This window comes from Vipera ursinii (assembly GCF_947247035.1).
Source record: "Vipera ursinii genome assembly, chromosome: 4".
NCBI lineage: Eukaryota > Metazoa > Chordata > Lepidosauria > Squamata > Viperidae > Vipera > Vipera ursinii.
Genome location: NC_139514.1, coordinates 35,034,359 through 35,048,362, shown reverse-complemented (window position 1 = coordinate 35,048,362; position 14,004 = coordinate 35,034,359). Strand labels below are relative to the sequence as shown.

The window sequence follows — 14,004 nt, the reverse complement described above, 5'->3', positions numbered from 1 at the left end:
CAATCTTGTAAATAAATCTTATTTATTTGTTATTTGCCCATTTATTTGTTATTATAGCCATGGACTCAAAAACAATAAAAGGACAGCTGAAATGATAGCATAATTAAATGACAGAAGTAAACAACTGAGTTTTATGACGAGCATACATATCACTGCTCAGATATGTGGTATGTGAATCAAGCCCAGCAATATCTAGCAAAAATTATCACAAGATCTATAGTCCTTCTTTCAAAATAATACCTACAGGTCACCTATGTCCCTTATGAAATAAAGGAGCTAGTCACTAGCAACAGGCTGCATATCATACAATAAAGAATTATCCATTGGGGTAAAATCAGATAAGATTTTTTCACAGTTATTTCAAACAAAACGACTGTATCTCCTAATAAAATCAGCCCCAAATGAATAGCTCATGTGCACAACTTTCACTACAGTATATTATCAGCTATGATTAAGAAGCAATGTGAATTTTGAATAGGATACAATGACCAGCTTGAAAAAAGGACATAAATTAGAGCTCTGAAATAATATTGAGAAACTAGCAGGAGAGAATTTCAATGTTCAATATGTTTATTAACCTTAAACCATCATACATACAGTAAATGAAGAATTTTAAAACTAAATATTCGTATGAAACAGTTGAACTACAAAAATAGTTCATTCTGTGGATTTGCCATGAATCAGAATTGGGGTTTTATTAGGCTACTCTTAATTACAGTGTTATTACTTTTGTTCTGATTAGAAATTCTTTGTAGATTATGATGAATAATTTAACAAATATTGAATATCTTTCAGTGCATTTTGCATTTTACTGCTTTTGATTTTACTGCTAACAAATCTTTCCCCACATACAAAAAAACCCACAAACCATCGCCATGTGCATAAACAGTATCTATTATCTTTCAGGAAGCAAATGAAAAGGTTTATGCCATAATACATTTGTTAAACCTTTAAAATGCCCCAAAACTTCTCTTGATGTTATTAATTAACCATGTAAAGATATGTGGGAATGAACTTAGAAGACTGACCAAAGGTTGCTGCCAAGGGAATCATCAGATAACAGACAGCACAGCCTAGAGCCAGATAATGGGCAGGGCAACAGAATCAGAAGAGAATCTCTCTTGTTTCTTGTGTGGGAAAAAATGGGGGAGGTAGGTACTTTCGAATTTGCTAGATTCTGTTAATGTAGCTTTACAATAAAGTAAATTAACTCATATACTTGTATTTCCTATCTGCTTTGCCTCGCAAGACTGACAACCACAATGTATTTACAGAAGTATTTGTGCAGTGATGCCATGCTTTGATAAAATTAATGCAGTAGATCTGTGAATCAATGTGTGGGCCTATTTTAAAATAGCAAATTGAATCAGATAGTTTGAAAGCACTTTTGTAGCTTTTCAAAATTATTATTAATTTTGATTGATTTTCTACTTCTTCTGGAATTATTTTACAAAATATGCAAACTATATAATATTGCAGCATCCGTTCCATATATGGGAAGATGATATGTGCTGTAAGATTGATGTGAATCAATCAGTATAATGTCTTATTAAACTCTTAGCCTATCAAAGCTGTGTAGGTGTAACCATCAACAGTAAGAAACAAGCAGTCAAAAAATATGCCACAGGCTACTACGTGATAGAACAGCAATGAATGCCTCGGAAAAGATATTCAGATGTTATGAACTGTCTCTATACCTACAAAGGTCAAAATAGTGCAAGCATTGGTGTTCTCTGTGATAATCTAAGATAGAAAAAGTTAGACCTCTGAAGGATATTGACATTTTTGAATTGTGGTGTTGGAGAAGACTCCCAGGAATACCACGGACAGCCAAGGAACCAAACTGATAGATCATTGTACAGATCAACCCAGTCCTCTCTCAAGGCTCAAATGACCAGAATAATTGCTCTTGCCCACAATTGTCTAGTCTCTGGAAGATGAGGGAATAGTTATTTTTTGCTGAAACCATGATTGCCACCTTCAAAAAGACACTGGATTTGCATTCTTCCTTTTCTAATCAATTTCACAAACTAATTGTTAAGTGCTTTTCAGTTATTAGGAACCCCAGGAAAATGTTTTTGGTTTGACTTCTTTAAAAAAAATGATAGGATGGGACTTTGAAGTTTGGACACTAGAGGGAACTATAGATTATGATTAAAGGAGAAGAAAACTTAACTCTGATTTAGAGTGGAGCAAAATATTTTAACATTGGACTTAATGCAGCATATGTTTGAACAGTGGACTCAGAAACTAATTTTAAGAATGTCTGCCTGTAGAAAAGGGGGAGGGGAGTGTAGGATAGAAAATGAAAAAAGGGAAAGAAGAAAAAAAGGGCCCCCCTTATTTTCATTTTTATTGTATTTTATGCTGTGATAAACCTCAATACAATTTTAAAACAACAAAAAAGAATGTTTAAAAGATGTTATGTAGGAAGAACAAGTTTTACCAGATAAACACAGAGACTGATTTGAAAGTGGATTTAAAAACAGCAGGCTACAAGAATGATATAGAAAAAGATGCTACACAAAAGAAACTGGCTTATGTCTTAATAATTAAAAGGGGTATACAAATAACAAGCCAAGAGAATGACCTGGATATTTTTTTTATGGATTTACAAAAGGTGCTTGTTAGAGCTTTGAAAAAAAATTGTAACAAGGGAAACAAATGAAAAGAACTCAAGTTCAACATTATTTTAAGGGTCTAAAGTTAAAGTAAAAAGGAAGGGATATAAAGTAGTAGCTTTGTGTTGTCTCCAGTAATTCTTAATGGATTTTGCTGATCAGGACTGAAGTGCTGAGGTTTTAAGGATTTGTTTATAAGTAAGAGATGGAATTTGGAAACAAGAGAGCATTTATTTTATTTTAAGAGAAAGCTATAAGCTACTAAAATTTTTATACTTGTTATAATGAAGGGGAGAGCCATTTCTCTATATATTTGGGTTTTTTTAAACCATATTGTTATTTTTTCTTTGCAATATTTTCTTTTCTATTTTTTTCATGTTGCAATACAATACAATACAAGCAGGAGATGACCAGAGCATGACTAACTGAGCTCAGGTCCCTATGATCCAGAAAATCTTGATTGCTGATTGACAGTTAATTGTAAAAGGCAAAGCTGTGTACTATATCAGGATCTTCTCTGTTGATTCTAAGGCTGGTTAGTTTACCTTCTTTATATTTAATTGTAACCTCATTTTTGTCACTGTGCTCCAGGACTGGAGCATGCAGAACATTTGCATCTTCAGCTATTAGAGTAGTGTCACCAACCCAGTATACCTTATTAATACTTATTCTTCTAAGTTAGCTAAGTCTAACAACTTCTTCTTTTTGTGCCAAATCTGTTATTAGACATTGGCAATCATGTTGGCGATCCTATTTTTATCAGCAGCCCCACAAAAAAGTGCTGCTTAGTTTTGTCCAAACCAGTCCCTTAGATTTTGAAGCCATGATGATCTTCTTGTTTGCCTTGTTTGCCTTCAATCTTTCCCTGGAGGATTAAATGGAGTATGCCGTATTTTTCTGGGTGTCGCATCACATGTCCGAAATATTCTTTCGTTTTTTAATTGTTTTGATCATTTCCCTTGGCTTTCCCAGGCGGCTTATCACCTCCTCATTTCTGATCTTGTCAACCCAGCTTATATGTAACAGCCGCCTGTAAATCCACATTTCAAATGCTTCTAGTCTCTTCAGATGGCCTTCTGTCAGAGACCAACTCTCTATACCATAGAGCAGGATAGAAAAAAATACAACATCTGAGTTATATTTATAAGTTATACATCTAACAACTATTTGTTGAAAATCAATCTTTCTAACTTAATTTATTAAATACATAAATTATTCTATACTTATTGAACACATAATTCATTTTTTAAGGATTGTATATAAAATATTTGATTCATTTATTCTAAATAAAAAAGGTCATTCTATTTTTATATTGAACCAAAAATTCTATAATTCTTCAACTATATATATTTTTTATTCTTGTGTCATAGGGTTTACCCATTGTTGTCCTTTTTATATATTTCCAAACTATATCATTAATCCTCTTTATATCACCTTGAAATTATGGATTTTTTGTTTTCCTTCTTTATATCTTCTTTGTTTTGGAATTCTTTGCAAAATATCTCAGTTCTATTGGCCTGCTGCTTGAAGACAAGATAGCTTTGCTTTTTTGTGAGGATGGAACAAATAATTTTTCTGTAAGCATAGATTTCAGCAGACTACATTATGGAATTATTATGACTACGTTATTATACATGTATGAAAGATTCAACATGCCTGTGTCATATTTCCTTACAAGAAATTAGATGGGTTTTAATAAGTTGATTAGGGCTTGCATATCCTCCTATTCCCCAAAGCTACTTAAAACCCAGAGAAATGAAAGTCTTTGTTTTAACAGCTAAGGTGATGACTAACCTATTTATCAGCTAGTACTTCCTGTGTTAACCTCCTTCATTTTGCATATGGGAAACAACAAATCATACAATAGAGATTGCACACTAAACAGTTTTAATATTCTTTGTTCCACAGTTCAGTAGAGAACAGGTCATATTTTTAGCTAAATCTTAAGAATTAATCTGCAGTTTTATACATCAATGGAATTTCAATATTTTCATGGAAATATAACTAAAGAAAATTGTGAAGAATTACTGAGCAAAGTGGGAATAAATGGAAGTTTTTTAGTACGAGACAGTGAGAGCGTACCAGGAGCTCTTTGCTTGTGCATTTTGTAAGTACCTCCACTTTTATGTAACTAAGATAGCTTTTATTGGTTAAAGGAAAGGATTCAGTTAGAAGAAATGCAAATGTTTTACAGAATCTGGTATTGTATAAAGACAGCTTGAACATGACTAATGCTTTTATGGACTGAGTTATGTTTTTAGATGCTTGCACTTTTGAGAACCAACTACCATCTGTTTTCAGAAAGTGAGAAAATTGTTCCAGGCACACATACCTAGTTGGAGTATACATAATACTGATTCTGCTTTATTATAAGCTGCAGTGTACATCTAGCCCAAATTTAAATGTAGAAATAAATAGATAATAAAATAATATGCTGGTTTTGGAAATTTCAAACAATTACAGATTCAAGATCAATCCTTACAACATATATTTAATCAGGATATTTTTATCTACCAGCTTTCAACATCTCTTCTTCAAACGATGTGTGGTATAGAACCAGATATGTAGGATAATGTATATAGCATATATGGAAGCCAGTTCTCATGTATGAATTCAACCAGTTGTATGATGGCAATTGTCATTGCTACTGAGTGTAAAAGAAATTTACATTTATAAAAATATTTAGAATCAGGCATATGTAATTGTTCTATGCTGACTTAGGATGTCTACCAAATATAACTGTTTTAACTTGTCAGTAAAAATATATTACTTTTTAATTTTTTCCCCCTTCAGAATGGTGGAATATATTTTTACTTGCTCTGGTGATGTTAATTCATATATTGGTTCAGAATTTTCCCATCAGAGGAAAGTTTCTATTTATTTAGCTGATATCTATTTCTAGAAAACTAAAACTTAATTAGCTACAGTTAGGTTTACCAGTGATAAATTTATACATGTTCTGCATATTTCTCTTTATGGTTAACAGTTTTAGGCATATGATTCTTCCGTGTATTTTACTTTCCCAGTTCACAAACATCACCTTTTGCTAATACACCTTTTGTTCTAAAAATTAGTTATGAGCATCTTATCTACACTTACCGAATCTTCAGGAAAAGTAATGGACATTTTATGATGCAGGTAAGAAAACGTATAATCTATTTCTTATTCCTTAAATCTAAAGAAATATAATTTTACTAGACACCTATAAGACATTTGTGCAATTTTACCAGTTGGAAGTGGGAGAAGCATGTTGAACTAGAATGTGCTTAGATTATCTTATTTTGACAACTTCATGTATTTTAAATTGTGATGAATAATGTTGCTTAATTGTGATTCTATATTAATATAAAAAGATGCTAAAGGTCATAGTTTGAGGATATTTAAAAATATGCTACATTAGCTATAATCATATCTGAAAAGAATCTATTTTAGTCATTATTTATTATTTGGATACAAAATAAATTAATATGTTTTTGAATTAAATGTAAATTTAGTGTCAATGTGCTTATATTTTAGACATCTGAAGGTACTCCGGCACATGTCTTCAGAACATTAAAAGATTTAATTGACAACTACAAAAAGCCAAATCAAGGCCTAGTAATCCATCTGGGCTACCCTGTAAATCGTTGTCCTTACTATCAAGAAACTCAGACTGTGTATGTCACTAAAGAGGAAGCATATGAGAATCCTGGTAAGAGACAAGTAATTATAAAGGTGGTAAAATATTTATATATTTCAAATTAAGAATCATCAGCACAGACTACTAAAGATTACTTTTATAAAAGAGAGAGACACAGACAGAGACAGAGAGAGAAAGGAAGGAAGGAAGGAAGGAAGGAAGGAAGGAAGGAAGGAAGGAAGGAAGGAAGGAAGGAAGAAAGAAAGAAAGAAAGAAAGAAAGAAAGAAGAAAGAAAGAAAGAAAGAAAGAAAGAAAGAAAGAAAGAAAGAAAGAAAGAAAGAAAGAAAGAAAGAAAGAAAGAAAGAATCCAATATGCCTAGAGGAATCCTTTAGAGGATTGTTATAAAAATATAGGCAATTCTTTTCTTAGCACGCCTTAGGTAAAGTGATGGCATATATTTTTAAAGCATTGTGGCGCTGTAATTATTATTCTCCAGAACTAACATCATTTTAGGAAAGCATTGGCTGTGGATTTGGTATTTAGATTACTGTCACATCAGTCACATACCAGATCTGGTGTGATAGAATGCATGGCTCTTCCTTTGCATGAACCAATAAGATATGTTATTTTTGGCCCAGATCTAGCCTTCAGAGTGGATCAGAGTCTTTTCACAGCCATAGCAGAAATGCCTATCCCATTATCAATAGAATTTCAGCATTTAAATCAGCAGTATTGGTCAAAATCAATAGTGGGTCCAGAGCTTGCTTCTGCTTGTAATAACAACTTTCCCTGAATGGAATTCTAGTCAGAAGACTCTCACTGAATAGCGATCAATATTTTGTTCCCCCTAAAGTGCAGAATGCTTGCACACTGGTCCCTCAACAAAATGGAGTTTATTTGGAGGGAGCCTATGAAATTTAGGCAGATTAGTAAAAATTAACTGCTTTCAGATTTACCATTAAAAGTAATTCATAAGTCAGATATTTATTTTATTTATTCAATTTTTATAACCTCTCAATTCAACCAAGTGACTCTGAGTGGCTTACAATTCCAAAAAAATAAAACAATTAAAATAATAAACTTTAAAACAATAAGAACATCCACAAAATAGTAAAAACAGTAACTGATATAATTAATCTATTAATAGTAAAGCCAAGGAACAGGATCCTTAATACATTCCGAGCTCCAGGCATAGCCAAGGTTTTAAAGCTTAGCAAAAGGGCAAAAAAGTTGAGGCTATTCTAATCTCTAAGAGGAGAGTGTTCCATAACACAGGGGTATAGCAGAAAAATCCCTGTCTTATAGTTCCCTCCAGTTGACACTCTTTGGCTGATGGGATCTGCAGCATTCCCAATCTGTTTGATTGAGTTGAATGGGTAGAAACGCTTGGGAAAAGGCAGTCCCTCGGGTAAACCAGTACCAAGCTATGTAGGGCTTTAAAAATGACAACCAGCGCCTTGAATTGCACCTGTAAACACACCAGCAGCTAGTGCAGCTCACATAGTAGGGATTTTACACATTTTTTTAAAATCCGTTTTTAACTTTTGTATCTCTGTTTTTTTAATCACACTGTAAACCGCCCTGAGTCCTTCGGGAAAGAGCGGTATATAAATGTAATAAAATAAATAAATAAATAAATAAATAAATAAATAAACTGGCAAAATTTATTATCCATGCAGCTGCGTTTTGTACCAGTTGAAGATTCCAAATGCTCTTTAAAGTAAGTTACACTAATCTAAGCAGGAGGTTTCAAAGAAATGGACGCCAGAGAACAGGATTCCTGTCCAGGAATGAGCAGAACTTGAGCACTACCCAAAATGTGCAAAAGCTTTCCTAGCCACAGCTGCCATATCTTGTTTGGATAGAAAAAATCTTCAATTTGCAGGAATTAACAATTTAGGTTCAGTCCAAAAACTCAATAATGGCTTGGTTTCTTTTTGGGACAGAGACTTGAGGAGGGGGTTTGCCTTTAAAATCCTTTAGGGAAATATATTCTGCCTTTTAAATATTTCCAAGAATATTTTTTTTCTCTGGTGGGGGAACTGACTTCCCACAAATCCCCCCTTTGTGCCATAATAGTGTGGGTGATGCACTTTTACTGGCACAAGATTAAAATTGATCTGATCAGGAAGATTTGGTGAACATGCTTTAAACTGTTAATGCAAAAAAAGGGAGGCACTAATAGAGTTCAACCATGAAGGTCTAAAGCCAGAGCAAAAGTTCTGTTAGATGGAAAAGAAAGTTATAGTGTCCAATATTCTGTGCCAATTCTTTTTAAATGTTGGGTGTCACTTTGAGCTTCATCAGGTTTTGAAGCACATGCCTCTCAAAATTCTTCACAGCCATGGTTTCTCTCAGTACATAACCACTGGCTGCCCTTTTTCAAGGGTTGCTTCCTGCCTTAGCTCTTAGTTCAGTTCATCCAGGTTAGTGATGTCCAATTGAGGTTAGCCAGTATGCAAGCCAGGTTATTAATTTTTTTTAAATTGCACATAGTGAGCCCTAGGACTCCCAATCTGAGTCCACCAGTGCAAGATATTCAGGGCTTAGGTTTGGAGATCTCTTTTCTGCTACTTCCCTAGTCAGGGCATATGAATTGCAAATCACCTGAGGGGCCTGGTTCCCTCCCCCTTGGAATTTGCAGGAAGTTGTACATGCAAAGTTTTAATGACACAGGGCAAGAATCAGGCTGGAGAAGGTAGGTGAAAGAGATAGACTACAGCTACTTCCACAAAACAGGCAATACAAGCATCCTAGACAAATTTTCCCTCCCACCAGACAGAAGTCCAAGGTATTCAGTACTTGCTGTGCCAACTATTCCCAAATGCCATCACTGCATAAATACATTCAGCTTCTTAATTTCAAAACAAATGGGGCAAGACAGAGAACCTTACAATGAGTTTCCACCCGCCCCCCATAGTCTTCTAATTTTTTTCTGAGGCTTCACGTGTGGACCAATGGCTCCAGGGCTTCTTCCTTCCTCTGTAGCTTTCACAGGCATCTGGGGGAATGGTAGGACTTGAGAAGATCTGTTCCACTCAGGTTGCATGGTGGCTTTTTAGTGGATGGCTGGATTCAAAATCCAATTCTATGGCTCAAATGGATGGAGGCAGTGTCTGGGTCAGTGTGGTCGGCTTCCAAAAGGTTGTTGAGTCATCTATGCAGGGCTAAAAGACATGAGAACAAGATCTCCTTCCCACTTTCTGGGTGGACTTTCCCAGGAGAGACAGACAAAGGCATGGAGAACAGAGGATCAGAAAATGAGAAGTAGAATAAGAAAAGGAGAAGTAGAATGGGGGGGGGGGGTAGCTTGCAGACAGAGTTTGAAAAGGCATTAATACTGCAGTGCTTAAAGAAACATATAGGGAGACAAAATCAGGAAATCCAGCTGTGATTGGGAAAAGGATCTTCTTACTCTCACACACAGACCTACACACATTTCCTTTGCTCCCTTAGGCTTTAAAGTTAAAATTTAGAGGTACTCACCTTTACCTTCTTTCCAAAGCAGCCCTTGAACTCAAACCCAAAACTCCTTTTACTACCCAAGGCTGTGGGGCTGTTGAATGGCTGTGATTATTGTGATCCTGCTATGGGACAGGCATAGTGGAGTGAGGGAGAGCAATAAAACTACAGACATTCACCAATCCCTCTTCTTAACTTGTGCCACATTAAAACAATAAGGACAGCACCAGCCTCATTATTAATTGCTTGGCAATTCAGGGAGAAAATTTTGTGCCCATATACTTTTCTCCTGGTTGACGGACTGTTGGAGAGTACTTTAACATCTGACTATGCCCTGGAGGTCAGTGGTCACATACATACTTATCAATGTCAAACCCTAAATAAAAGGTATGGGTGGTTTTTGACTTAAAATCATTTGTTTAGCAAGCATCAAGTTACAATGGCACTGAAAAAAGCGACTTATGACTGTTGCAGTAGTCACACGATCAAAATTGGGGCACTTGGCAACTGGCATTATTTATGACACTTTCCTTAGCCCAGGTCATGTGACTGGTTCAAAACGAGATGGGGGCAAATAAATAAATAAATAGCTCTTTGTAACCTTTCCAGCCAACAAGCTGAGTCAATGGGTGAAGCCAGATTTGCTTATCAACCATGATTTACATAATGACTGCAGTGATTTCACTTAACAGTCATGACAAAATTATCATAAAAATCAAGCATATGTTCATTTAACCCAGGGGTCGGCAACCTGAAAAACCAAAAGAGCCACTCGGAACTGGTTCCATCACACACAAAAAAAGTGGGAGCCGCAAAAAGTGTGCGTGCATGCGTCCACGTACGTGCAAAAAGCAAAATGTTTTGCGCATGCGCAAAACGGGAGGCACCTGCGTGGCGATGGGTCTCCCTGGTGACGGGCGCTGGGTTGCGGCACCGCCTTCAGCCCAGGTGCCGCCAGAGCCACCCCCGGGACCTCCAAACCACTGCCCGTGCGGAGAGGTGCGCATGCAGCTCTCCAAACCTTCCCACTCTCTGAACGGGCGGCGGTACCACCTGTTTGCAGACCTGCCGCCACCAATTTGGGCGGTGGTAGGTCTGCATGCTGCCGTAGCCCGTTTGCAGAGTTGCTGCCTTCAGAGTTGTCGCAAACAGGCCGCAGCAGCTTTCCAAATAGGTGGCAACGCCACCCATTTGGACAGGTGCACGCGCAGCTCTCCAAACCTTTGGAGAAGTGCGTGCGCACCTCTGCAAACCTTTGGAGAGGTGCGCGCACACCGCCACCCATTTGTAAACCTGCCGCAGCCGGTTTGGAAAGCTGCCATGGCCAGTTTGCAGACCTGCCACCTTCAAAGGAAGGCGGCAGCTCTGCAAATGGGCCACAGCAGCTTTCCAAATGGGTGGCTCCACCGTCTGTTCCGAGAGGTGCGCGCGTACCTCTGCCCGAATCGGCAACGGCGCCACCCGTTTGCAGACCTGCTGCCACCGGTTTGGAAAGCTGCTGCGGCCCATTTGCAGAGCTACCACCTTTGGTAGCTCTGCAAATGAGCCGCAGCAGCTTTCCAAAAGGGTGGCGCCACCGCCCATTCCTAGAGGTGTGCGCGCAGCTCTCCAAACCTTTGGAGAGGTGCGTGTGCACCTACGCCCGAATGGGTGGCGGCGCCACCCGTTTGCAGATCTGCTGCCGCCGGTTTGGAAAGCTGCTGCGGCCCATTTGCAGAGCTACCGCCTTCAGAGGAGGGCGGCAGCTCTGCAAACGGGCTGCAGCAGCTTTCCAAATGGGCGGTGCCACTGCCCGTTCGGAGAGTTGTGCGCGCACCACTGCCCGTTCAGAGAGGTGCGTGCGCACCGGGCGACTGGGAGCTGCAGGAGACAGCTTAAAGAGCCACATGCGGCTCTGGAGCTGTGGGTTGCTGACCCGTGATTTAACCAATGGAAAATCTGGTCTTAGCTGTGACTGTAAGACAGGGTCCACCTGCATAAAAGCATAGTAGCTAGCAAGAGCACTTAACCGCTTCATAGTGCTTTACAGCCCTCTTTAAATGATTTACAGAGCCAGCATATTGCCCCCAACAATTTGGGTCCTCATTTTACTAATCTCGGAAGGATTAAACAGTCAACTTTCAGTTAGTCAGGATTGAACTGCTGGCAGACTGAAATGTTATAACATACATCAGGAAGAGAACAATATTGGGCTAGTTAATGTAGCAGTCTAATAGAAGTCTACTCTGTACTTTTAAAGGCACCGAACATGTGAAATAAGTCCTTTAAAAATTTATTTATGTCAAAAATGGAACTGTTAGCAGCAAACAACTAAAGGCAGTTAGCAGAATATTTATAATATAGTATTATAAATTGATATGCGTGGCCTTATCTGTTGTATTGTCTACCCCTGGAACAATGATCCCCCTGAAATCTGGATAGTTCCCACCCTGTTAGCGTTCTGGAGAGCCTAAAACACAACCACTCCCAGGCCTTGGACTAGGGTGATTAATCTTTGTTGATACATTTTTTAAAATCTAAATGAACCAACTTTTTATTTAAATTATACTTATCCTATTTTTGTCGTTGGTGGTTTTGTCCTTTTGAGTTGTTTTTGCATTTTATGCATTGACATATTGTAAGCCATCAGAGAAATTCTGGAGTCAGGCAGTACCTAAGCAGATTAAATTTAAATTCACGCTGTTATAAATAATCTCATTCATCTTTACAGTGAAAAAAAACTACTTTTATGTCAGTTTCAAAATAAAAAAGAAGCAAAGTACAATATGGATAATAGGTGTATACAAATTATTTAAAAAAAAACAGCTTTGCTTTGACTTTAATAATACTTAAATGCCCCTCCAGTGTGAAAAGGCACTCCACTTCTAAGTATCACGTTGGAGTGATACTTGTATTGCTGAGTGAAGAGTAATTCCTGCCAAAGCGAACTGACCCTCTGACACTTTTGATTGGATGTGTTGCTTTTCTATACTGAGGCACTACAAATGGAGGAGACGCAATCCTACAAAAAATAGCTACACACATCTCTATGGGACTGGGGAAAAGTGAAGGGAAAGTGTTGGAGACATTGTGATAAAAGTTATTTGCTGTGGAAGGCTGATAAAATATGCCATAGAGATAGAAGCCACTAAGATTTAGACTTTAGCTACATATAACACTGAAAATATAATAATTCAACCAGAATTTAAAGGAGCAAAAGTAGGAATGGGTGTCTGAGGTGAAAAAGAAATCATCTTACTTCTTTGCTACATATTTCTCTTCTGCATTCAAGTTTCTGCCCCCTTGGATTGTATAGTGCAAGGTAGTCATGTAATTAACAGAATCCTCATTCTATTGAGTCTTATGCAGTAAATTATCTCTTTCTACTGTGTATTTAAAACAACAGTGATTATTTAAGCACCATGTTGTAAATGTGAATGATACTGATACTTTTTGCACTGAAATTTAGAGAAATGTAATAACCTTTTTCTTATCCTCTCTCCAGATGATGGTGATGATTACTTGAATGTCTTGCCTGATTAATCTGTTCACTCCATTTCAGCGGGGGCGTTCTATGGATCACATCCATACAAACTCTTCTATTCACTTCACTGGATTCTGTTCATTTATACTATGGATGTGACAAATTTAATACCAATTTCTACTTGCTTGCTTGCTGGTCTGTGTAAAAGGCACATTTTGTAAAATGCATAAATATTTGTATTGTCTTCTTTCCATGTACTGGGTACATATATGTGTCTCTGCAAATGGTCACTTTATGCCCCTGATGAAGTGGACATCTGAAAAGCTTATACCACAAAAATGTGACAGCTTTTTCCATAATGCAATACCTCATTATATTTTCATTTTAAGAGTTTTCCTTTATTAGCACTATTTAACTTACTATATTTGAGTCATAAATGCAAGGGTCTTTGATGTTTCTAAAATGCTAAATTGTTTGTACTATTCAATATCATTGGTATACTGTAAGTGACACTTAAAAACACAAAAATATATTTAATTCTCATGGAGTATATGCTTTAACATAACAGATTGGTTAACAAATAGCATAAGCATTCAGATTAATCACCAATTTTTATTTAATAAGTAAGCCAAATGCTTAACTTATCATCATGCTACATCACGTCCATGCAAGGGGCAAAGTTTGGAAAGATCAGTCACCTTAATAGCTTATGCCATCTCAGAAGACTTTATATTTACTAAAATTGTATTTTTAAAGAAGACTGTGTACTTCAGGGTTGAATTGTTGGGTCTCTAGTCTTCTTTGATTTTCTGTTTCTGCATACATATTTCTGCAGAA

The 14,004-nt window shown here is 37.0% G+C and overlaps 1 protein-coding gene across 2 annotated transcripts; it reads left to right on the top strand.

The window, feature by feature from the left end:
• The first annotated feature begins 4,541 nt into the window (after nucleotides 1–4,541).
• LOC310639623 (SH2 domain-containing protein 1B-like) lies at nucleotides 4,542–13,532 on the top strand. Of its 2 annotated transcripts, XM_083361414.1 has the most exons (4): nucleotides 4,542–4,728; nucleotides 5,696–5,759; nucleotides 6,138–6,312; nucleotides 13,189–13,532. In XM_083361414.1, the coding sequence occupies exons 1-4, from the start codon at nucleotides 4,595–4,597 to the stop codon at nucleotides 13,224–13,226; spliced, it is 411 nt and encodes a 136-aa protein (XP_083217540.1). In that variant the 5' UTR covers nucleotides 4,542–4,594; the 3' UTR covers nucleotides 13,227–13,532. The 2 variants fall into 2 exon arrangements, with proteins under 2 accessions (XP_083217540.1, XP_083217539.1); XM_083361413.1 differs by lacking the exon at nucleotides 13,189–13,532 and having other exon boundaries at nucleotides 6,138–6,749.
• Nucleotides 13,533–14,004: the final 472 nt, after the last annotated feature.